This window comes from Carlito syrichta, unplaced genomic scaffold (assembly GCF_000164805.1).
Source record: "Carlito syrichta isolate Samal-C Ts95f unplaced genomic scaffold, Tarsius_syrichta-2.0.1 Scaffold314365, whole genome shotgun sequence".
Classification (NCBI taxonomy): Eukaryota; Metazoa; Chordata; class Mammalia; order Primates; family Tarsiidae; genus Carlito; species Carlito syrichta.
In genome coordinates this window covers 109,929-135,309 of record NW_007258461.1, presented here as the reverse complement: position 1 = coordinate 135,309, position 25,381 = coordinate 109,929, and the positions used below count along the sequence as shown (strand labels likewise).

At 49.6% G+C, this 25,381-nt stretch overlaps 1 protein-coding gene across 3 annotated transcripts in view; it reads right to left on the bottom strand.

Moving 5' to 3' along the window:
• Positions 1-1,705: 1,705 nt before the first annotated feature.
• Positions 1,706-25,381, bottom strand: part of MECP2 (methyl-CpG binding protein 2) — a 52,190-nt gene continuing 28,514 nt past the window's right edge. For 2 of the 3 annotated variants that reach the window (XM_021719297.1, XM_008071544.1), the window contains 2 exons: positions 3,597-3,947; positions 1,706-2,922 (listed from right to left, as the gene is read on the bottom strand). In XM_021719297.1, the coding sequence (XP_021574972.1) occupies positions 1,839-2,922; positions 3,597-3,694 (1,182 nt within the window). In that variant the 5' untranslated portion in view covers positions 3,695-3,947 and the 3' untranslated portion in view covers positions 1,706-1,838. Of the gene's footprint in view, positions 2,923-3,596; positions 3,948-24,905; positions 25,221-25,381 lie in introns of all 3 variants that reach the window. The other variant, XM_021719298.1, reaches the window with a different exon arrangement.

Below are 25,381 nucleotides of genomic sequence, written 5' to 3'. Positions count from 1 at the left end.
CGGCGTTCAGGCCCACCATCTCCATTAGATCAGAACTCTATGGGAAGAGAGAAGCAGAGGAGGGGACGGGGGCGAGGTGCTGGTCCAAGCTCAGGTCTCAGGAGCGCCCGCACCTGTCCCATTGCTGTCCCGCCACGCTATGCTGGACTCTGGACTTCTGAGTGACGTCAAGGTCAGGATGGCATGGGGGTCCCTGTTGGGCCACTCGGTAACTCTGGTAGGCCCCGGGGGGCCTCTATGCTTTCCTCAGCTATCAAATCTGGCCCAGCTTCTCCAGCCCACTTCTCTAGAGTCAAAGGATGGAAAGGCTCGTTACACAGGGTCCGAAAGGCCTTTTGCTTTTTTCTGCCAGAAGAGGGGGCTACCTGGGAGAGCAAGATTTTGCCGCTTTCTTGCTCTTCCCAGAGAGGCCAGGCCTCGGGGCTCAAGACAGGGTGGGGCTGGTACTGTCGCAGGAAGGCAAAGAGCAGGGAGAGCTCTAGGGGCCGGAGCTGACAAATGTCGGCTCAGGGGACAGCTGGGCACTGTGGCTGCCTGGAACAGAAGGGGCGAGCTAGGAGCAAGGAGGCAGGGGAAGAAGTGACAGGATGAAATGAAAGGCAGAAATGGAAGGAGAGGAGTGAAACCAATCAGGAAGTCCTTGTAAAACTGCAGCAAACACTTAGAGTTTCGGAGCTTCGTGGGAACCCTAGTGCTGAGCCCACTTTAAAACAAGCGCAGGTATATACAAATCCAGGTCGTTCGGAACACCGTTGCGTCTGGTGGCTTGAGGGACAAAGTGTCACCAACTCGAGCCAGTTTGCTCTCAGAGCATCTGTTTGTTTTGAAGTGGGAACATGAAGACTCAATAGTGCAAATAATTCTAAGCTGTCCCTACAGGAGAACTGGAAAGTAACTGGAAGAACATTTTCCTCTCCCCTCCCCCCTTCGCCCCTGCCCTGTCCACTAAGTCCCTACCAGTCACAGACTGCTCTGAGAGATTAGGAGTCCCTCTCACCCCGCCCTGCCCGGCCAGGCCCGACCCAGGGCCAGCCTGCCAGTGCCTCATCCTGCTGCCTCCACGGTCTCTCTAGCGCCACCCACTGGAGGACGTACCTGGAGAATGGGTGTTGCCACCTCACTCTGGGCCACCCTGTCCTGTGGCTCTGGCCAGTCTACACCCAGCAGTTCAAGGGACAGTGCCCTCCTAGCCATGTCAGAGCTGGAGCAGAGAGGTGCCACTTTCCTGTCCTGTGAAATGTCCTTGTCGGTTTTGGATTGGGGCTGGTGTGGGGCCAGACTCGTGCCACCACAGGTGGGATCATGTGGGCCATAGCCACTGGCCATCTCTGTCTTCTCTAAAGAATCCAAGTGTCTCTCCTGCCTCACACATCCCTGTCCCAACGTGGCTGGGAGTGGGGGAAGTGGGGGGAGCCAAGGGAGTTGTAGGCGGGGCACCGATGGCACCAAAAACAGGAGTGTCCTCTCAACTGCGCTCTGTCCCTAATGGCCGCACAGGGAAAGGTTTAGGTGGGAGGGGAGGTGCCTGGTCAACAGCTTGTCTGGTCAGTAGTATCTGCAGCAAGCCTTGTTGAAGGAGCCTAGTTTAGAAAAGTGCAAAGCTACTTCTGGCCCTGGTTAGGTCTTCAACCTGACTGTGCTTGTCGGTAAGAAAAACATCCCCAATGCTCCAACTACTCCCACCCTGAAGCCACGAAACTCTAAGTTTACTGAAAGAAAAAAAAATATTTTTTATTTCAGTTAATCGGGAAGCTTTGTCAGAGCCCTACCCATAAGGAGAAGAGACAACAGCTGCCTTTATTCTTGTTGGTTTGCTTTGCAATCCGCTCTGTGTAAAGTCAGCTAACTCTCTCGGTCACGGGCGTCCGGCTGTCCACAGGCTCCTCTCTGTTTGGCCTTGGCATGGAGGATGAAACAATGTCTTTGCGTTCTCCCTCCCCTCGGTGTTTGTACTTTTCTGCGGCTGTGGCGGCGGCAGCGACCGCGGGCTGAGTCTTAGCCGGCTCCTTGGGGCAGCCGTCGCTCTCCAGTGAGCCTCCTCTGGGCATCTTCTCCTCTTTGCAGACGCTGCTGCTCAAGTCCTGGGGCTCTGGGGGGCTGGTGGGGTCCTCAGAGCTCTCCGGCTCTAGCGGGGGCGGGGGCGGGAGCGGAAGCAGCGACGCAGGGGCCCTCGGGAGCTCTGAGTGGTGGTGGTGGTGGTGGTGCTCCTTCTTGGGGGGCGAGGAGGCGCTGCTGCTGCGCCCCTTCGGGCTGCTCTCCTTGCTTTTCCGCCCAGGGCTCTTGCAGGTCTTCAGTCCCTTTCCGCTCTTCTCGCCGAGGGTGGACACCAGCAGGGGCTTCACCACTTCCTTGACCTCGATGCTAACCGTCTCCCGGGTCTTGCGCTTCTTGATGGGGAGCACGGTCTCCTGCACGGACCGGATGGAAGACTCCTTCACGGCTTTCTTCTTGGCCTCGGCGGCGGCGGCCGCCACCACACTCCCTGGCTTTCGGCCCCGTTTCTTGGGAATGGCCTGGGGGTCGGCCTCGGCTTTTCGCTTCCTGCCAGGGCGCTTGATCACCATGACCTGGGCGGATGTGGTGGCCCCGCCCCCCTCAGCCTTGCCCCCTGGCGAAGCTTGAAAAGGCATCTTGACGAGGAGCTTCCCAGGACTTTTCTCCAGGACCCTTTTCACCTGCACGCCCTCTGACGCTGCCGCCTTGGGTCTCGTGGTGCCACTCCCTTTGGGGCGTCCCCGACCTCTGCCAGTCCCTGGAGCTTTGGGAGATTTGGGCTTCTTAGGTGGTTTCTGCTCTCGCCGGGAGGGGCTCCCTCTCCCAGTTACCGTGAAGTCAAAATCATTAGGGTCCAGGGATGTGTCGCCTACCTTTTCGAAGTACGCAATCAACTCCACTTTAGAGCGAAAGGCTTTTCCCTGGGGACTGTGGGGACAAATGCAAAGACACAAGAACAATTAGAAGCTTTCCACGGGAATGCCAGAGATGGGGCAGAGTGACAGAGTGACACTCTGATAGACATGACTACTGAATGAGATTCACAATGCCTGGACGCTCCCGAGGACTGGTCTGTCCCCAAGGCCGCTCACTCTTCTGCCCCACCTCCTCCGCCTCTCCACAATCCAGGAACCAAAAGGGTCAGGCCTGACCTGGCAGGGGCTACCAGGCAGGGGCCCATTCTGCTGGCTGGTGCCTGGCCTGACCCACCATCACAGTATTCCGATGTCTGAACCCAGGGATGGAAACCCGTTTCAATAGGAAGATCCTTTGCTCACCCTTCTCTGACTTGTGGCATTCAATGAGGCTGTCTACACACAGCTTTTGAAAACTGCTAACCCTTTTGGGATCATTTAAGGAACAGAACTGAAATGTGCCTCTTCACCCTTTCCCTAAACCTCTGGCTCTAGAAGTTGCAAGGACTTGAGGTGTGGAGAGGGTAAAGGGTCTGCGACGCCAAGGACATCAGAGTTCATTATTTATGCCCTGCAGATGGGGTCATGCACATGCAGTTTCATGACCAACAAGCAGCAAAGAGCAGTCCAAGAAATCCTTGTCCCTGTCCTCCCCGCCCTGTTGAGTCAGAAGTTGCTCCTACTTACTTGATCAAATATACATCATACTTCCCAGCGGAGCGGCCAGATTTCCTTTGCTTAAGCTTTCGTGTCCAACCTTCGGGCAGGGTGGGGTCATCATACATGGGCCCCCGGTCACGAATGATAGAGCGCCGCTGTTTGGGGGAGGCAGAAGCTTCTGGCACGGCGGGGGCAGAGCCCGACCCTTCTGATGTCTCTGCTTTGCCGGCCTCTGCGGGCTCAGCAGAGTGGTGGCCTGATGGCTGCAGAGGCTCATGCTTGCCCTCTTTGTCTTCTTTCTTATCTTTCTTCACCTTTTTAAACTTTAGAGGTCTGTCTTTGAGGCTCTGGAGGTCCTGGTCTTCTGATTTTTCTTCCCTGAAGTGTTAAACAGGTATGTGAGTATCACAGAGAACACAGCAGTCTGCAGAAAAAGTGAGCAAGGGCAGGCCCCGGACCACCGTCCACTCAGAGCCTGATCACCTTCCCCAGGACAACGGAGCCTTGGGCCAGGCTGGGGCCCCACGGTTTCTGCAGGGTTTGGGCTTCGGGTGTGCTGGCCCTGCTTACCTGACCTACTCCATGGCCACCCCACACCCCACTCAGCACTGCAAGAGCCGCACCCAAGGGCCTCTGGGAATGACAGTTGACAAGAGGTCCTCGACTGCTGGAAAGGGAGCTGGGCACCCCAAATGGGGGTAGGGTCCCCTTCATGAGGGCCTAGGCTTGGGTGTGTTTTCGGTTTTCTCAAACGTGTTAACACACCCGCCCAATGTGTGCTCCATGAAGCACACGGCCACCTGCTGGCGGGAACCAGGCCGACACAACTTGTGAGGTGGCACAGTGTGGCCTCACGGAAAGAACACACAGGTTGGAACCAGCCAACCTGAGCTCAAACCCGCTGCCACTTTCCAAACATGAACCTGAGCAAATGACCTTAGCATCTATGCTTCACTTTCCTGATTTCAACCATGGGTAACCCCATCCCAGAGGCATCCTTACTGTGAGGATCACGAGAGAAAAGGCACTACATAAATACAAGCTGACTGCTGCCCAGGGTTCTGGTGTGAGAAGAGATGCGATCCTAGGTCGCGTGAGCCTGTGTCACAAGATGCTCCCTTACAAGGAATGGCCACAGCCATGGCAGACGTGGAGGGAAGGGCAAGGAAAGAGATGTGGTTCAGGCAGAACCATATGTCCCCTTCCTGCTGGTGCAAAGAGCACATTCCCCATTCTAGGATGGGATACTTCTCCATTCTTTTTTGCTAACAGAAGCAGCTCTTTCCCTACACCTGGGTTTGGCCTGGTAGGCCCCTTCCTCGTGTACTTCAGAAATGGCCACTGTGAGGCCCTGGGCCCTGGGATTAATATCTGGCCACGAAGCTCTAGAACCCATCTGAGTGTGCCACGGTGAGACTCCTAGGACTGCAGAACCTCAGCAACACTGCCAACACTGGCAGTCTTAGTTGTGACCAGGCTAAGGGAGGCTTGAAAAGAAGTAGCAGTCATGGGCTAGTCCCTTAGCTAGCAGGTCATTCTGTAAAAGAGCATGACTATTCCTGTCCTCTGCATTCTAAGCCCAACTCTCCCATCTTACGTGGCTCATGTCAGTGCTGGTCACTGCCTTGTGGCTGGTCTACCCCAAGCAACCTCCCCTCTTGTCTATACTGCAGATACTGCAGGGAAGGCACCATGGTGTGTCCTGGCAAGCTTCGTCAGGAAACCAGGACTCAAAGGATATCGGTAAGTTACCAAAGGCTGGCCAGCACCAGGACTCAGAAGCTACAAGGACACATTTTTCCAGAACCGTCAGGTCACGTGTAGAGAGGCAAGGGTGGCTTTAGTTTGGTAACAAGGTCCTAGACTGAGGAAATGTCTTGGCCCCACTGTGATACAGACTTCTCTGTCTGTGCCTTCCTCTAGCAGTTTAGGGGCCAGAGTATGGCTGTCAGGGTCTAGACACAGATGTATCTCACAGCCAGGGTGCCACTGCTTACTGCAAAGCAGGGGTCCCTAATCTGCTCCAGCACTCACTTTTCAAGTCTCTCAGTCTTGGGGTTTTCCATGGAAAATGAGGAAGAACCCTAAGAAGCTAGGTGTAGCCTGTGGCCCACCTACTTGGCCTTTGAGACTGGCTTGCTGGCAGTGCCCAGTAGAGGAGGAGAGGAGAGGTGCCAGCAGAGTAGGCAGGGAGAAAGGGCAAGGAGCAGACAGATGAGAACTACCACACCCATGCAACTCACTACGGCACTGCCTAAGACCAGGGCTACTCTCTGGCACCCGACAGTCCTGAAGTCAGAGCAAAACACAGGACTAATGGGAAGGACCTGGCTTCTTTGAAACTTTCATCTGCACTCCCAAATATCTTAACCACCATGCAAACACAAACCACACGACCAAAGGAATGCCTTCTGGAAATCTACACTGAGGCACCTTCAGAAATGCCAAATGACATATGCAAGATGTTATTCGCTGCAGCACTATTTCTGCTAGCCAAAGGCTGCAGACCCCAGACCCCTATCACCAGGGACTTGCTGGGTGAAGAACTCTGGCACACCAGCACACTGGAGTTCTGTACAGCCAGCAGAAAGGCTAGAGGAATGCTGCGGGAACTGCGAGGGGTGACTTCCGGGGTCTAGGGTAAAGTGGGAAGAGCAAAGAACAATGCCCACTGCATGCCACCTCTTCTATAAGGAGGAAGGGGAAAGAAGGCAGGGCACAACAGGAACAAGCAAAACTGGGTCCCTGCATGTGGGAGGTGGGAACAAGATGAAGGTAAAGGAGTAGCAGGGAGACCCAGTTGCATATGCCTGGGAATTTTCACTTTGGAATCATACAGTTGGTTCAGAACCAGAACTACAACTAAAACAAAAAGTAACAAGGTCCCCACCACAGTGAATGCAGCTAAAGACAAGTGAGTTTCACTGTGTACCAGACTGACAACATACTACAGAGGAAAGATTTAGTTCAAATAACTTTTGACCACAGTGCTTTGGACACCTGCAGTGGGACATATTCTTTTTTTTTTTTTTTTTCTGAGTCAGAGTCTCACTTTTTCGCCCAGGCTGAAGTACAGTAGCATGCTCTCGGCCACTGCAGCCTCGACCTGCTGGGCTCCGGCGGTCCTTCTGCCTCAGCCTTCCAAGTAGCTGGAACCACAGGCGCGCACTACCACGCCTGGCTAATTTTTTGATTTATTGTAGAGACAAGGTCTCGCCAAGTTGCCCAGGCTGGTCTCAAACCCCTGGGCTCAGGCAATCCTCTCACCTCGGCCTCCCAAAGTGCTGGGATTATAGGCGTAAGCCACTGCACCCAGCCTTAGTGGGACATATTCCAAGGCCAACAATGACCCTCCAGGGGCAGTAAACATACTAGACTGACTCCTAGGAGAGATGGGTGATTCTGGTTCTGGGCATCTCGTGGTGCCAGAAGGCCAGGAGAGTGCAGGAGAAAACCGGGGACGTAGGGCGGGGGCCGCAGAGGGTCGAGGACCTGTCTAGGAGGTGGAACGACAGCTCACTGGTGGATCAGTGTGGGGTGGGGGGTGAGGGCAGGAGTGATCAGGGACCACCTTTCCAAAGCCTGGGGAACGACACTGCCACTGACTGAGAAGAGGAAGGTTGCGGGGGCGCGGGGGTTACAGCCACAAGATGGGCAAAAAGAGAAAACACAGTTCTTCAGCTACTAGCCAGAAAAGGGGGCCCAGCTGTGCTAGCCCCCAAGTGAACTGTTCCCTTGAGATTTTCTAAGATTTTTAGTTGTGGTGAAATATACAAAACATAGGCCAGGCGTGGCGGCTCATGCCTGTAATTCCAGCACTTTGGGAAGTGGAGGCAAGAGGACTGCTTGAGCCCACAGGTTTGAGACCAAGCCTGGACAACTTGGCGAGACCTTGTCTCTACAGTAAATCAAAAAATTTTGGCCGGGCGTGGTGGCTCGGGCCTGTGGTTCCAGCTACTTGGAAGGCTGAGGCAGAAGGAACGCCTGAGCCCAGCAGGTCGAGGCTGTGGTCGCTGTGAGCATGCCACTGCATTCCAACCTGGGTGACAGAGTGAGTCCCCCTCCCATAAATATATATACACACACAAAAGAACCACAGAGTTTATTTTTTAAATTACTTCTAAGTGTCCAATACATGAATTTTTAAAAGCACTGAAGATGGGGAATCAAGGGTCTCTAACTCCACCTGTAGTATTCTAATTCTTCCCAATGGAAATTACTGGAAGCCAATAGGATAACACGGTGACTCTCAATTCTGTGCAATGGAGGGTGCACAGGTGTTTGTTACTTTATTTTCTAACAGTGACTCCTATATTTAAAAACAAATAACAAAAGCACACAAAGAAAACTGGATTCTGCTGGCTATAGAGTGAAGGAAACAAATGATACAAACCAGGTAAGCCAAATGAGTTTACGCTCGGCCCAGAGGTCTGCTCAGTCCCAGGGTGACCTGGGTACTTGCACAACCTCACCGGGGTACCAGGTGACTTCCCCAAGGCTATCCCCAAGGGGGTTCATGGTGTTTACTGAAACACAAACTTTTTCAAAAAACCCAACACCCCTCTTCATCCTCCCTCTAATCAGGTGCCCCCCCCAATCTGGAGATGATTATGAGGAGAGGTGGACAGCTAGTTCAAAAGTTCATACATCTCAAAGCTGGAAATAGCTGCAGAAAAACCACCTATTCAACTCTTGAGCGTTACAGATGAAAAAAAGGAAGCCCAAACTGGACAAGGAACCTGTTTGAAGTCACTACCGGGCCACAGGCACACGTGCATGTTCACTGCCTGCCGTGCCCTGAACTCAGCCCTGCCACAGGCTGGGAGGCCATGGCTGAGTCAGCAACACGCTTCTACCTATAAGAGCTCACAGTCTGGGAGGGGGACAAATGGTGACAAAGAAATAGTAACGCCCTCCCCTCCCCCTAAAGAAAGTTTGTTCCAGGCATGGTGGAAGCAGAGGCGGGAACAATGAGGCAGGAGTGTGTGGGCTGGAGGAGGAAGGCATGGGCTGGGCGGTCGGGGCAATGAGGAGCCCACAGGTTGGCAAGAAGGGCTCAGGGCATGCCAGAGCCAGTGGGCAGAGGCAATGACATTGACATGGCATCGCTCTTGTCCCATCACCACCTTGATGCCTCTCTCTAGGGGGAAGAGTGACCAGTGACATCCACTCTGGGTCACCAGCGGCGCTGGGCCTCTACCCACCCTCAGCTGAAGAACTTTCCAGTTCATTTGGAGAACTTCTGTCTTTCAGGTTTAGTTAAGGCTTCCCCGGCTCCTGCTGCTTCTCTCCTCCCTGCCCTCCCTGCTCTACAAGCCAGAGCACCCTATGCCCCTGGTATACTTAGAATATACCATCATGTGTGCCAACCGCCATCTCCCCTCTCAACACACAATGCCAGGCACAGGAGCAACACTTAATGATAAATGCACACTGAATGAATAACCACAACACAGATCTTGTGCTACGTGAGCTTTTTTTTGAGCTAGGAAAGGTAGATTTATTAAAGTAAAGATACGTTGTGAAGGGCACAGCAGGCAGGACAACAGTAAGAGTGTCTGCCGCCTGCTGCCCGCGTGCTTCTTCTGACAGCTATGCCCCTTTGACCGGAAGTTTCTAGCAAGCAGGGGCTAGCTTAGTGCCAAAAGCAAGCAGGCTCTGAGTAAGTGAATAACCTAATGAGTGTGGGGACTACCAGTAGTCTGTTGGACATCAATGGCTTGGAGATGGCAGGAGACGAGGCTGGGAAGGTCCCTGAGGGCCTCAGTATCATGGGGACAGCAGTATAGAGGATGCAGGACTGTTACACCAGGAGGACAGATCGGCTTCCAGCAATGCAGTGGTCAGGTGTGCAGATACTCCTGCTGAAACACCTAAAACTGCTAGACTCAACATCTTATAGAATGTGCCAGAGAAGCCACTCACAAGCTGGCAAGAAAGTGTGGAATACACAGGCTGAAGAGTAAGAGAAAGTAGGGGCCCCTTTCTGTGGAGAAATTTGGCAGGAAGCACCTTAACAAGCGATCAAACTGAGCGCTGGCTTCTCAAAGTGCTGCCTGGGAAGAACCAGCGTAGGGAAGCGGTAGCTGAGACTCACCATGAGGAAACAGCCAGGAGAGTCCGAAGGGGGACATCCCCTCACAGTGGGCCTGGACTCTTCAAGACAGTCTGCGGCAAGAGAAAGATAAGGGGTGTGCTGGGGAGAGTTACTGACTGAAGAAGACTGAAGAGACGAAACAACTGAATCATACTCCCAGTGCAAAGTCGCTGAAAAGGCAGCAGTGGGGCGCTTGGGGAAATGTGAGTAAGCAGCTAGACCAACTCCTTGCTCACCTTCCTGAGTGTCAGACCTGTACTGTCTGCTCTTAGGAAAGCCATGCTTGAGTGTTTAGGAGTCCAATGCCCTGATGACTGCGACTGACTCTCAAATAATAAACGGCCTGGAGGGGAACAGATACAGTACCAGCAGGGTCACATGTTCAAAAGGGAGCAAAGGCATCAACATAACTGGGTGCTATACTAACTGATAGTAGTATTTTGAAGCAGTGGAAGGCAAGCTTTTTAATAATTCATGTTATGTAAAGACACAAAGAGAAAAAGCTGGAAATCTTGAGGAAGTGCCTTCTTTTGGTGGCTCAAGTAACCAAAACGCTTTCCACAAGGTTACAGCACTCTACGTGGTGAAGCTGTGTGTGAATGATGAAGGTGTGAGATATTCCCTCGTGTTTTTCTTTTTTTTGAGTTGGAGTCTCACTCTGTCACCTAGGCTGGAGTGCAGTGGCACGCTCACAGCCACCGCAGCCTCGATCTGCTGGGTTCAGGCAATCCTTCCACTTCAGCCGTCCAAGTAGCTGGAACTACAGGCATGCGTCACCCTGCCTGGCTATTATTTTTATTTATCATAGAGACGGGGTCATGTCAAATTGCCCAGGCTGTTCTCAAACCCTGGGCTCCCGCCTCCACCTCCCAAAGGGCTGGGATTACAGGCGTGAGCCACCTACCCGGCTTCCCTCGTGTTTAAAAAGTACTGCTGAAGTACCAACAGGGCCACATGTCCAAAAGGGAGCAAAGGCATCAGCATAACCAGCCTAGGACTCAAGCAACTCGACTGCACAGATGCGGCGGCGCTCAGGACCCACAGCGACAGGAGGAAGCAAGCACAGGCCCCCCCGCGGCACAAAGGGCCGCGGTGGGGCTGGGCCTCTGCGTGCTCCTGTTTCTGTCCATGAGCCCTGGCTACCACACCACATGAGTCTGGAGTGGTCCACCCTACCCCAGGTCTTCCCACTCAAACCCATTTTTGTTGCGTGATTTACAGAACATGAGACGGTGTTCAGGAATGCACATACCACACTGAAGCAGGAGGGCCTTGACGAAGCTTCACTATCTACAAAGCACGCGGTAAGAAGGCTCTTGAGTAAGAAAATATCATTCCGCGACTTTGCTGCTAGACGCAAACATGAGATCAAACACTTTATTTGATCTAGTGAAGGAAAATGAGAGTTGCAGAAATCTTGTTTTCAGGCCAGATCATTCCATCCTGAGGGGTTTGAGGGCAAGGAGGGCCTGCATTTTCCTAATGAGAGGAACCTACAGTCACCCTGCTCCAAAAAGCCCCGAAGGCAGTCCGGGGGCTCCTGTGCATGACAGGGATGCAAGCAGTGGCGGACAGGTGTGACGCCTGAGGACGGACTATTCAACTCCTGGAGTGTTCAGATTTAAGAAGAAAGAAAAGGCCAGCGGAGGCTTGCGTACAAAATACAAAAAAGAAAACACCCCAGGGGAGAGCAGTAGATGAAAGGCAGTTTTCGTAGTTTTCTTTTTGTTTTTTGAGTCGGAGTCTCACTCCACAACCTCGAGACTCCACAACCTCAACTTGCTGGGCTTAGGTGATCCTTCCATCTCAGCCTTCCAAGTCGCGTGCCACCACACCCGGCTAAATTTTTTTTTTTATGATTTATTGCAGAGATGTGGTTTCGCCATGTTGCTCAGGCTGGTCTCGAACCCCTGAGCTCAGGCAATCCTCTCACCTCTGCCTCCCAAAGTGCTGGGATTATAGGTGCGAGCCACCACATTCGGCTGAAAAGTAGTTTTCACTAGAATTGGAATCCAGTCCCCTCAATGTCTCCTGGAGTGAGCTCGAGGGAAACCTCCAGAGCCCCCAGCACTATCCCCACCTTTCCTAACTTTGCTCACATTAGGCCAGCTTCTGAAGATGGCATTTCTAAGCACCGTCTATTTCCAGCGACCCCCAGCACTGCATAAAGAGCTGAAGTACCACTCAAGGCAGCGGACCTGAGGCTGGGTGGCAGCTACTTTCCCAGGAGGACAGCCTGGGGCCAGAGGAGAGGGCGAACCCCCTGCCCAGTTGCTCCCATGGCTAAGCGTCATTCCTTAGAGCTTCCAATTCTTTTTACTTCCAGCATGAGCCGCAGAATCTCAGAATCAAGGAGGCTCATCTGTGAGAATAAATAAAGGCAGTGGCACCGGAGACTTCAGCTCCATCCTTCAAGAATCTGAGAAATCAACCTGACACTGGAAGAGTGTCTCAGTGATCTCTGGGGAGCAAGAGGGAATGGGGTCAGCTTGAAGGCTACAATGGTAGAGCCTGAGGTTCAGCTGCCCTGCTCTGAATTCACAGTCCATTTTAAAAAAGTTTTTCAGTCTATCTCTTAATCCCCCCACATCTGAGAAGAGGCAAGACACCATCCATGTTTTGAAAAGCTAAAAGACACAGTTCTTGCCAACTAAAAACAGAATCCCTCCCCAAACAAAGGCAACCAGCGCCACAGAGCAAATGTCATCTTTATAGGTGTGTAAAATGGAAACCTCAACACAAGTCCACCACACATGGGTTAAAAAAAATCAGGTTAAAAGAACATTCCTGTTGTGGAAAACAGCCTGGCCATTTGTCAAAGTGTTAAACCCAGCAATTCTACTCCTAGCTATACACCCCAACAAACTGAAAACAAGAACTAAACAGATACTTGTACACCAGTGTGCATGGCAGCACAATTCACAACAGCCAAATGGTGGAAGTGACTCAAGTACCCACTGACAGACGATGGATAAGCAAAACATAGTCTATCTCTACACTGGAACGCTCTTCAGCCTCAGAAAGGAAGGAAGTTCTGACACATGACACAACATGGATGAGCCTTGAGGACATTATGCTGAGTGAAAGAAGCCAGACACTAAAGGACAAATACTGTATGGTTCCGTTTATAAGAAATGTCCAGAATAGGCAAATTCATACAGACAGAAAATGGATTAGTCATTGCCAGGGGCTGTGGGTAATAAGTAGTCGATTGCTGATGGGTCTGGGGTCTCTTTTTGGAGCAACAAAAAGGTTATGGAATTATGCAGAGGGATAGCTGCACAACTCTGAATATACTAAATGCACTGAATTATACACTTGAAACGAGTGAAGTCCATGGTATGTGAACTATATCTAAATTGTAAACATTAAAATAGACAGCTGACTTCACCAATTACTCTAAGTCACAAAGGTAGGTTTTCTGATGCTTGGGCAGTGCTTGGAACTCACGCTACTTTCTCTGAGCAAGTCTGTCTGGCTGTGGCACAGAGCCCCGGCAGGCAGCTGGGCTGTCTGTCTCAGAAAGAGGCCAATGTGGGGACCTACGGTGACACGTGCTCTACTGCACCAAGCTGACCTGACTGTCAAACCCTGAAGCCCAGGACACAGTAACCATGACGGTCAGGAAGGAATTTAGTTCAAGAAATTTAATGACTAAACCTTTAGCCAAGTTGAAGGCTGTTGGCTAAATACTTTGAGGAGATTTGATCCTTTTAACAGATTGTGGTAAAATACGCATTAACATAAAATCTACCATTAGTAGCACTTAGCACATTCACACTGCTGTGCAACCATCATCACTATCCAGTTCCAGAACATTTTCATAACTTCCAAAGGAAACTCTGTACCCTTAGGCAGTTACTGCCCCACTCCCACTCCTATGAGCTCCTAGTAACCACTAATCTGTTTCTGTCTCTAGGAATCTACCCATTCTGAACATCTCATGTAAGTAGATTAACACCCTTCCCCTGGAAACCCTGTATTTTACACAATTTCTATGAATATTTTTTTGTTAGAGACAGGATCTGTTGCCCAAGTTGGACTCAAGTTCCTGGAATCAAGCCTCCCGAGGAGTTAGGACTACGGGGATGTTACTGTGCCTAGCTTAAAGGCCTACATTTTTAAGATTAGCTCTCCATTCTCTAGCAACTTTTCCTCTATTACTTTCCCTTGTGCCTTTGCCTCAACATTCTAGCTGGAGTTCTCACATTGAACTTCCATCCAAGTGGTGAGATTTACCAGGGCCAAGTTGGCCTCTCATGCTTTCCATTCCAAACACCTAGTCCTCAAGGTCCCAACAGCATGTTTCTATAGATGTTGACTTTAAAGATGTCCATTATGTATGACTTTTTTGTCCCCAGCGATACATTTCCTCAGTTGCTGTTTTACCCCAGTTTCCTGTTGATGTTTTTTCTTACCTTTGCACACTTTATGTAAATAAGTTTCAAAGCCTTTTATCAAAGTGTTAGCTGCTTTTATTGAAGAAGAGAATATCTGCCAAAATAAATTTTCATCATGAAGGCAACATATTTTGGGGAGAAAAAAAAGGCAGAAAGAGATCCTAATAAAGAAAGAGAGAACTCCATGTAAGGGCCAGCTCATTTGGTCTAAATATCTTGTAACGACTTGGAGCAAATGCCTTTTTTTGGGCATCTTGGTTCTGATTAGCGGAGATCACTCCACATCTGCATGCCTGACAAACTTCTGTTTCCTAAGGCTGACATCTGAGACCCCATGTTTACCCCAACTTGACCCTACTGAAATGAGTAACAAAATGGAAGAGGGGGCACATATGAGAGCCTTTGAGACTTGCTGCAGGATGCAGTGCGGCTGGAACCATGGGAGAGAAGCAGCACTCACACGCGTCTCCCCTAATTAAATACACGCGCAAAGGAGGGACGCACCGGGAGGTGTCAGGACAGGATTCCCCAACAGAACCCCAGAATATCTGCAAGGTCAGAAACACTGCACTATGGGCCAGGCTGGCTGAAGTGCAGCTTGCTGGTGGCAAATGGAAGGACCAGAAGTCCACCAGTGCCCTAGGTGGAAAGGCCAGTGACAGGCACTACTGGGATGCAGAGAAAGAGACACAGTGATGTGGAAGAGATCCTACTTGTCTCATGGTCTGCCAGCGGCACCCTGGGTCCCCAGACCTACTCCAGCTTCTGCCATAGGCAAAGCAGCAGGGACTAAAGCTCTATCCCATAAACAACCCTAGGGTCTGGAAGCAAAGTAAGTGACAAGGCTGGGGACAAAACAAATATCAACAAATCAGTAACTTCCCTGTGTACAAATACTAACCAAACAGAAGAGAAAACAGGAAGACCGAATACCAGTCATTCCAGTGAAGATCTCCACCACATTTTCTCTGGAGCCTGACATTTACCTAGAATAAGCATCTGAGAACAGGAGGTACCAGAGGAGGGGCAGGCCATGATTGCTTCCAGTGACCGCTGCTGCTCTAAGGTGTATTTCCCACTATTGTACCACACAGCACACAACAGAAACACTCCCACACGGCTTAGCGAATTCATTTCAGACCTCCTCACAGAACTGCCTTCTCCCAATCCCTAGTAAAAGGAGAAACAAACAAAGGTGGGGAAGGGAAGAATTCACCAAACAAAGGAAAGGGACAGAACTGAAAGCAGTCTAAGAAAAGACTCCAGAGAACAATGCAGCAGCAAGACTGGGCTTCTGCCCCTGCCCCCAGAAACCACACTGGGGAGTTGGGAACACCTGGAGAATTCGCAGTCCTTGCGCTGGAGAGAAGCAACCAGGGAGTCCTTCACTTTTCCCCTTTCAGGCCCAGGAACTACAGAAACTCTGGCTGGGATGCAGGGGAGAGAAGGCTAAGTGGTCAATGAGCCAAGCTAGCCGTGGGAAAACGACTGCTCTTAGGTACACAGATTTATGGGACCACCCAGAGCCTGAGGTGCCCCTTTCGCCTACGGAAACACAGCACATGGATCCCAAAGCAGCTAGCGTGAGTCTTAGTTAAGACAGTTCAGTACAGTTCTTAGAACAGAGAAAAGAATCTAGTTACTGCCGAAGACTACATGGCTGCAGCTCCCTCCAGCGTGCAGATTCTCTCCTAACACAAGATAACAAGCCTGCACACGACAGCTCAGAGGGGAAAACAGTGAGTGAGGGTGCCAGGAAACTGGGAAGAGGGAGCCAAGAATTCCTCCACTGTCTCAAAGCAAACAGAATGATGATGCAGAACCATCCAAGCCTGCGCCAAGATGAAAAGAAGTGACATGGTAACTCTACAAACATATCATGGCCAAAAGAAAAACCAAGAGACACAGGGAGGGAGATGGCAAAGGAGAGGCAAAGTCTCCCACCAAGGAGAGTACACCGCTAGGAAGAGAAGGAAATGCCCCACAACTTTAGAATAATATGTTCCCAATAAAGAAGTTCAAAGAAGAGACGATAAACTAGAATAAGATGAAAACACACATTTCCAACCTAGAGAAACAAACTGCAGACAAAAACACATCATCATGGAACCAATAAATACATTGAAAAACAGCCAGAAACAGAATATACATAGCTGAAAATCAAATTAGACAAACAAAGTGAATGCAGATGAAAAAGATAAAAGCTAAAGCAATTAGGGCAAAGCTAATAGCACTGGAAGAGAGACAAAGACAATCCAACATAAGGATAATTTGGGTCCCTCAAGTAGAGACCCCAACAAATGGAAGAGAAGACATTGTCAAAGGTATATAAGAGAATGACCTGAAACAAAGATGCCTGCATCTGCAGTTTGAAAGAATACACTATGTTCCTAGGCATTTTGTTGTTGCTGTTTTTTAGAGACAGGTTCTCTCACTCTGTCACCCAGTCTGGAGTGCAGTGGTGTGATCACAGCTCACTGTAGCCTCAAACTGTTCCCAGGAAAATTTGATAAAGAATGCTCAACAGCAAGATAGACTAGTCAACCCACTCAACTTCCGGGTTAAAGAAAATATTCTTCAGGCACCTTGGAATTCTTCCAAGGGGGACACATCAGAACACTAAACATAATGCCTACAGATTCTGATGCAGCTTAGTGCAGCGGTGGTAGGGGGAGAGGTCAAAGGTAAGGTCAGAGGGATGGGTAGGAGCCAAAGCCTCCACCCGTCAAAGATGAGATAGGAACACAGATTTGTAGGAAGTGAGGGAGCAGGCCAAGTAGAGAGGGATTCAGGCATAAGGCCCAGCAAGAGTCAAGGCTCTGACTCCAGCACAACCTGGAGCAAGAGGAGTGGGTAGAGCCAAGTGAGCAAAGGGGACAATTGCAGAAAATGAGCTCAAAGAGGCAGGTAGGGACCAGGTGATATCTGGCTTTTGAGGCAGACCCAGTTAACATAATTTGGGGGACCTGATACAAAATGAAAACGCAGGCCTCTTGTTCAAAAATGAAGAATTGAGAGATGGTGACAATAGAGCATGAAACCAAGTATGGGTTCTTCTAAACCCTGGACAACTACCTCAGCCGCATGCCCAAGAAACTGGCCCGGCTTCCAGGCAATAGACTTTGGGTTTTATTCTGAGAGGGTTTTTCTCAGGGGAGTGACTCGATCAGATGAACATTTTCAAAAGCCTGCTCTAACTATGGCAGATGTAGAGTGGAGGGGACAGGACAAGAGGGCGCAACATGCTGCAGGGTAGGCTCTGCAGAAGCAGATACTGGGTCATGGCTTGGGGTACACGATGTTTATGAGGGATTGACACTCAGAAAAGGAGGTGGGAGGAGGAAGTCAAAATGTGAGATGGCCCCTGAGGGCTCCTCCGTGTACCCTCACTTCGCTCAGTCACCAGGGTGTTGCCCCGGAAATAGCATGACCTTGGGTGAAGAGGCTCTTGCAGCTGAGGCCAGCTGAAGGGACAGACAGCTGGAAACGGCCTGCTAACTGCAGTCCCCCAGGGAGATCTGGGCAGTGACAACTGGGTCTGCCATGTGAGACTATTGCAGAGTCTAGGCAGGGATATGGGTGGCTGGTCTAGGCACCATCATGAAGGGCGTGTATGCTGGGGCAGAGTGAATGCAGGCGATCCAGGGCTCTGACTCCCATAGTTCATGTTTTGATTTTGGAGGCCTAAAGGGCAGTTGGGTATATGGGTCTGGAGCTCGGGGGAGAGGTCTGAAGAACCAAGTGAGTGAGGGAGAGCATCTTGGACTTGAGTGCAAACAACCCTCTCTCCATTATCTGGAGTTGGATGAAGAGAAAGAATCGGTAAAGGGGACAGAAAGAGGAGTCAGTGCAGCAGAAAGATCAGACAGATCGGTCAAGATTATTGGTGGCAATCAACCGAAACCAACTCTAGCTGATTTATGCAGATAAGAGTTGATGAAAAGCTACTGAAAATGAATGTGGCAATCGTTGCAGAGCACAAATGTGCTTAATACCGCAGAACTGTACACTTACAAATGGTTAAGATAGCAAATTTTATCTTATATACATTTTAACACACATACACACAACTGAGGAAAAAAAGGCTACTAGGTGGTCAGAGTATCCCCAGAGAGTTAGAAGAACATCTGGTTAGCCAGGAACAAGACTCTAAATCCTTCTGCCAAGCCGGCCCAGAACAAGCAGTACTGCCTCTGCCACCCTGCATGGGGGCAGCGCCAGCCACCAGCACCGCAGCCACTGAGGCCCAGAAGCCTGTCTTGCCTGCAGCCCTGTGCCTCCCGGCAGGTGAGGCTGATGTCAGAGCCCAGGACACATACCTAGACCCTCATGCAGGTCTCAGGCAACTTTTTTCTGGAAAAGGCCAGACAGAAAATATTTTCTACTTTGCAGGCCACACAGTGTCTATCACAACCACTTGACTTGCTGTTGTAGCAGGAGAGCGGCCACAGACTACATGAAAAGGAATGGGTAGAACTGGGCCCCAATAAATCTTCATCTATACAAATTAGCAGTAGGTCAGATTTTGCCCCTGAGATCTGGTCTGCCTACTGCTGTCCTGACTGAAAGGAAAGGTAGGCAAACAAGCATCTGGAATTTTTGGTGACAGCAATCAGAGGTCGCTTGGCCTTCTGTCAAACTCAAAAGGTAGAGTGAGAATTCCCCAAACACAGAAGGGGGCTCAAGGTGTGAGGTGAGGTGGCCACCTAGAGTGTGGGGTCCCAGACACAAGGAAAGGGTTGAGAAGAAGTGAACAACCATGGCAAAACAAAGAGGACTTGCCATTGGCCACAGCAACGTGGATGTCCACTGGGGACTGTGGGGAAGAAAGCCTCCATGGCACGGGCTGAGCCCAGAGTTGGTGAACGGAGAACTCCAGAAGAGTTTGGTTGAAAGGGGAGTCAGAGACTGGGCAGGAGCTGAGGAGGGAGTGGGCCGAAGGGCCTGCTTGGTTAAGATGGTAAGTTCCGAAACAAGTTCATGTGGTGATGGGCACAATTTACCACAGGAGGGAAGACTGATGAAGTCCTGGGCTAAACAGCAGGCGCCACCATGAGCTGAGAAGACAGGCAGTCCTTGTTACAGGCAGAGCTGTCCGAGTTAGAGCTCCATGGGCGGCTGAGGTCACTGGAGCAGAGATGGTTAAGACGACAGGGAGCCAGGCACCAGGAAGGCTGTCCACACACGCACTATAGTCACCCGCGAGACGAAGGCACTGGAACCGAGAGACGAAGACTGTGGGCCTGGCACTGATTCTTCAATGGAGAAAGACATTTGGGGTGGGGAGCAAGCCTGCCACAGGGAGTCTGTGGGCTTGGACAGCAGAGCATCACAGCTGTTCTTTCTGTCCCTGAGGTACACAAGAGTGAGACAATCAAGAAGTTGCTCTTGAGAGAGCTACTGGGGACTCAGTACAGGTGAAGGCGTGGGGAGGTGGGACTTAACCCCAATGGGGATTTGGGGGCTCAGGAATGGCTTGGGAAAAAGACACTTGAGTGGAGTCTTTTTTTTTTTTGTGAAGTCGAAGTCTCATTCTGTCGCCCAGGCTGGAGTGCAGTGGCACACTCCCGGCCACCACAGCCTTGACCTGCTGGGCTCAGGCGATCCTTCTGCCTCGGCCTTCCAAGTACCTGGAACTACAGGCCCGTGCCACCACACCTGGCTAATTTTTTGATTTATTGTAGAGATGAGGGCTTGCCAAGTTGCCCGGGCGGGTCTCAAACCCATGGGCTCAGGCAATCCTCTCAGTTGGCCTCCCAAAGTGCTGGGATTATAGGCACGAGCCACTGCACCTGGCCTTGAGCGGAGTCTTAAAGAATAAGCAGGACAAGCCGGGCTCGGTGGCTCAGCCTGTAATCCCGCGCCTTTGGGAGGCTGAGGTGAGTGGACTGCCTGAGCCCGTGGGTTCGAGACCCGCCTGGGCAACTTGGCGAGACCTCATCTCTACAATAAATCAAAAATTAGCCGGGCGTGGTAGCGTGCGCCTGTAGTTCCGGCTACACGGAAGGCTGAGGTGGAAGGATCGCCGGAGCCCAGCAGGTCGAGGCTGCGGTGGCCGGGAGCGGCCACTGCACTCCAGTCTGGGCGACAGAGTGAGACTCCAACTCAAAAAGAAAAAAACAAGAAGAAGCAGGACAAGAAAATGCGATGGGGAGGAAAAGGAGAGAAAAGGGGACTTGGCGGGGGAAACACAAACAAAGGCCAGGAGCACCAGAGAGCATGGCCTTTGAGAGGAACCAGAAGCAGCCCCATGTTGCTGTGGGTACATGTAAGAGAAAAGCAGCAGCAACAAAAGAGGTCAGAAGACAGGCGGGCCATGTGAAAGGCCTTGATGGCATTCGAACGCAGGGGTACCACTTTTGGGTTTAAAGCAAGGCAGTGAGATCTGATGCCAGGGACGGAGTGGGAGGGGGGAGGGTGCAGGAAAGTGCATGAGTTATCGCAGGAGTCCTAGAAAGAGCAAGGAGGGCTTGAACCATGACAGAAGTGGAAGGGGTGAAAGGAGGGCGGGGTGGGAGAACCAGTTAAAGGAACAGTGGGCAGGGTTTGGTGGCTCCCTGGATGTGGGTAGTGAAAGGCAGAGCAGGGGCCTCTTGGTTTTCTGGCTTGAGTGACTGGTGTGGCTATGAATTGCAACAGAGAACAGAGGACTTGGCGTCTGACTCTTTAGTCTTCTGATCTACCTACCTTATCTTGGAGGAGGTCTGGGGGTGGTAGGGTGGGCAGTGGGTTGAAAAGAATAGAAGGCAGAAAAGAGGAAAGAAACCTTTCACATTCTTTGCATGCTAAAGTTGGACTAAAATGCACGTACACCCCCCAAGCCTTTTTCTAACGCTTAGCAAAACAAGTTTTATTTCCTTTGTACTTCCCTTTAGTGCTCTCTGTCGCCACCTAATGGACTGACTGGCAGAAGAGGCTCAAGAGAGCAGCCCGGTCCACCCTATGGCCAAAGAACCAAACCTACCCAGGCAGGAAACAAAGGACAGCCCCTGGGTGGAAGGGGACCAAAAGAAGCCTGGCTGCTTCTGGAAGATCACTGGGGTCCCCGTCTGGAAGATCAGAGGTTCTTGGAGCTAAAAGAGACATTCATTCCTTAATATTACCTAGCTTGATTTAAGATTATTTTTGGCAGATACATATTGATTTTGACTTCTCTACACTCTCAAAAATCAGGTACAAAATTGAGGACTACTGAGGAACCAATCTGTAGACATCCATGAAACTGGTAGGTGGGACAAAAGTTCTGGGGGACTTGAGCCTAGCTGGACTCAGTTTTTTGTTTTCAGTCAGGGTCTCACTCTGTCGCCCAGGCTGGAGTGCAGGGGCACACTCATGGCTATCTCAGGTTCAACCTCCTGGGCTCAGGTGATCCTTCTGCCTCAGCTTTCCAAGTAGCTGGGACTACAGCATGCGCCACCACGCCCATCTAATTTTTTGATTTATTTTAAAGGTGAGGTCTTGCAGAGTTGCCCAGGCTAGTCTTGAATCCCTAGGCTCAGGCAATTCTCTCACCTCCGTCTGCCAAAGCGTTAGAATTACAAGCATGAGACAACAGCACCTGGCCCTGAACTCAGTTTTAGGTTCTGGTGTTTAACACACCACCTCTAAGTTGAGGTACTTACTTTATGAATTCAGGAGGGAAAAAAAAAAATCTCCTTGCGAAAAGTCTTGGCTCTCCAGGGAGCTACCACTCTTGATGCTAACTGCCTGCCTCCCATTGCTCTGACTTGTCTACAAAACTCACTCACTGAACAAGAAATGTAACAAGTGTCACACCAGAAGTGACAAGAAGAGGGGAACATGCAGCAATAGGGTCCTTCACTGTCACATGGGACTGCTTGGAGAGGACACAGGGCCCAGTGCAGGAGAGGAGACAAAAAGGACAGAGTTGTCAAAGAGCACGACCTGGTTTAATTTCCAGTGAACAGTTTTTGCTAGTAAAGAGCTTTAAGGAGGAAATGGACATTTTCACATGCCACGAGAGGCCACTGAGATAAATGCTTGAATCTGGTAAGTTTTCATACAAAGAGTATGGGTGAGGACAAGCCTACCTTGTGAAGTAGGTGGATTCAGTGAGTGAGTTCTTGGAGGCTGCTAGATCCTGTGACCAAGCAGAGACAGCAGCTCGTGGGGAACCACTGCATGTGAAGGTGGGGTCGGTGGAGGGACCCCATGGAAATTTAATCCTAGGAGCTGACCAGTGGACCAAAAGGGAGGAGAGCATGAATACAAGCTACTCGTTTGGAAAACCTAGCATAGAGATGTGGTCATCTTCAGAGGCAAGGGGTAGAGCTGATAGAAGGCCAAGACAGAAGATACATTAGAGAATATGATGGGGTATTAAACAGCCTTTAAAGGGATGTTTATAGCTTTTTGTAACATGGGTGTATTTGTCTACTCAGGCTATGATAACAAAATAGCACAGATCAAGTGACCCAATCAACAGACAGACAATTATTTCTCAGTTCTGGAAGCTAGAAGTTCCAAATCAAGGTGCCAGCAAATTAAGTTCCTGGTGAGGGCCCTCTTCCTGACTTGTAGATGGCCACCTTCTCACTGTGTCCTCACATGGTGGAGAAAGCAAGCTCTCTGGTGTTGCTTCTTATAAGGATACTAATGCCATAATGCCATTCTGAGAGACCCACCTTCCTGATTTCATCTAATCCTAATTACCTCCCTGAGACCCCATCCCCAAATCACATTGGAGGGTAGAGCGTCAACATATGAATTTTGGGGGGCTCAAACATTTAGCCCATAACAATAGTGATGTTTATTATTGTTTCTAAATTTTTTTTTGAGTCGGAGTCTCACTCTGTGGCCCAGGCTGAAGTGCCTGGCTAATTTTTTTATTTATTGTAGTATAGAGGTCTCACCAAGTTGCCAGGGCTGGTCTTGAACCCCTGAGCTCAGGCAACCCTCTTGCCTCAGTCTCCCAAAGTGCTGGGATTACAGGCTTGAGCCACTGCGCCCGGCGTGTTTTTAAATTTTTTGTAGAGATGAGGTCTTGCTATGTTGCCAAGGCTGGTCTCAAATTCCTGGCTTCAAGTGATCCTCCCACCTCGGCCTCCCAAAGTGCTGGGATTACATGTGTGAACCCTTACACCTGGCCTATGTTTTAATGTTAAATGAAAAGGGATGACACAGCACCATGTACACTATGTGATACAAATTAAAACTCAATCAAATTTGTACTGAATGCTACCGAACTGTACACTTAAAAATAGTTAATTAAGATGGCAAGTTTTAGGTGATGTGTATTTTACTAAAATTAAAAAATAATTCAAGAAGGCAAGAATGGAGAAAAAAAAATCTGTTAACCTAGAAAATGTGGAAAAAATAGAATGTACAAAATAAGATGGCATAAATGAATCTAAATGCTACAGTAATCAAATAGATGTTAAAGGACAAAACAGACAAAATGGATTCTTAAAAAAATCTAGAAATCTAGCTGTTTGCCATTTTCAAGACACAGAAAGGAGAAAAACGAAAAGCTGGGAAAAGATATGCCAAGCAGGGCTGATAAAAAAACACAGGCGGTACAGTGCTATTTCTATCAGACAAAGTAAAATTTAAGGCAAAGCATTTTTAAATATAAAGAGGGTCACTTGGTAATACTAAAGGGTTCAACTCACCAGGAAGAGAAAACTGTTTCTAAAACTGAAAGTGTGGCCTCAAAATAAATAATAAAATAAAAATTAACAAAGCTCTGTGAAGAAACTGATGTCTATCATCATAGTAGGAGATTTTAACATACATTTCCCAGCAGTTGATAAATCAAGTAGACAAAATGACAGTAAGAAGAGAAAATACTTTCACAACACAATGAACAAGACTGAGGTAGTGAGTATATGCAGAACTCTGCACCCACGCCTGGTGGTGGCATGTTCTGTCTGCTGATGGACAAAGTGAGGAAGCACTTCTCAACTGACTGCAAGGACTGGGGTTACAGAGACCAAGTTCTCTGGCCACAATGTCGGTTAGCTTAAAGCTGATTTTAAAAAAAAAGGCAACTAGGGAAAAAAAAAACCCAAAAGTTACATGCTTAGAAATTTAAAAACACATTTCTAATAATTTGTGGTACAAAGAAAGAATCATAAAGGAAATGTAAAAATTCAGAGCTAACGTCAAGCAACATTAGTAATCAGAACTTGCTGAATACAGATGAGGTTGTTCCAGAGGGTTAGCCCTCAATGTTTATATTTGAAAAGAAGGTGGGGAAAAAAAATCAGTGCACTAAATTTACAGTTTAAGAAGTCAGAAAAATAGAGAATGTCCTCTAAGAACATAGAACAAAATACTAAGAATAAAAGCAGGACTTAATGAATTAGGAAACAGACATAGAGTAAGACAGAACAATCATGTCTACAAGTCTGCTCCTTGGAAGACTAATAAAACTGATGAGCTTCTACCAAGACAAAGAAAAAAGGGAGAAGGCACAAGTAAACAACACTAGGGATGAATAAGGAGACAGAGTCCAGGCTGCTGCCAAGGCTTAAAAAAGAGAATATAACCAACTTCACGCTAGTTAATTAGTACTCAGACAAAATGGACAAATTCCTAGAAAAAATATCACTTACCCCAGTAGCACAGCCTGATGCAGGGAAAATGAAAATAGGGTTAGGTGTGTCTGTTCACACACAGAACACCTCGAAGGACACAGACAAGATCCTGGACACCGCTGTCCCCTGCAGAGGGGCCTGGGTGGCTGTTAGAATAGGGCAACAGGGACACTCAGACCAAGCATCACTCGAGCTTGCACTTCCTGCATGGTGAAGCATGCACATATGTCACTTGTTAACAGTGAATCCAAACGTGCCTGTAGACAAGGAAAGGCCTCACCTGGCTGTGCCGTGGAGGCGGGCCTGGAGTGCGGAGCAGGCAGAGCGTTAGCAAGCTGTGGAGCAGGAGCAGGTATGAACATCAGCTGACGCAGGGTCTTTGCTTTCTTTTTAATCTTGACAAATTTGGTAGGTGCAAAAGGCATCGTTTTTGTTTTCATCTGCATCTCTTTGATTACCACGTAGGCAGAACTCTTTTCCTATCTTCAATGGCCATCGGTATCTCTTCTTTTATGAATTTCCTATTCATATTCTTTGTTCTTTAGTGGTGACTAGTGGTAAGTGAGCAATAAGAACTGCTGCATTCAAGTCTAGACTGAGAAGGAAACTGAAAAATCTGCCCATGTGTACTCACAATATGTGACTACTGAGCAGCCCGAGATGACAGTACCCGCTGCCCAGTCAGAGGCATTAAGCCCAGAACGAGTCACTGGATAGTGATCTGTAGCCAAACTGTTTCTCCCAAGCCAAACATGT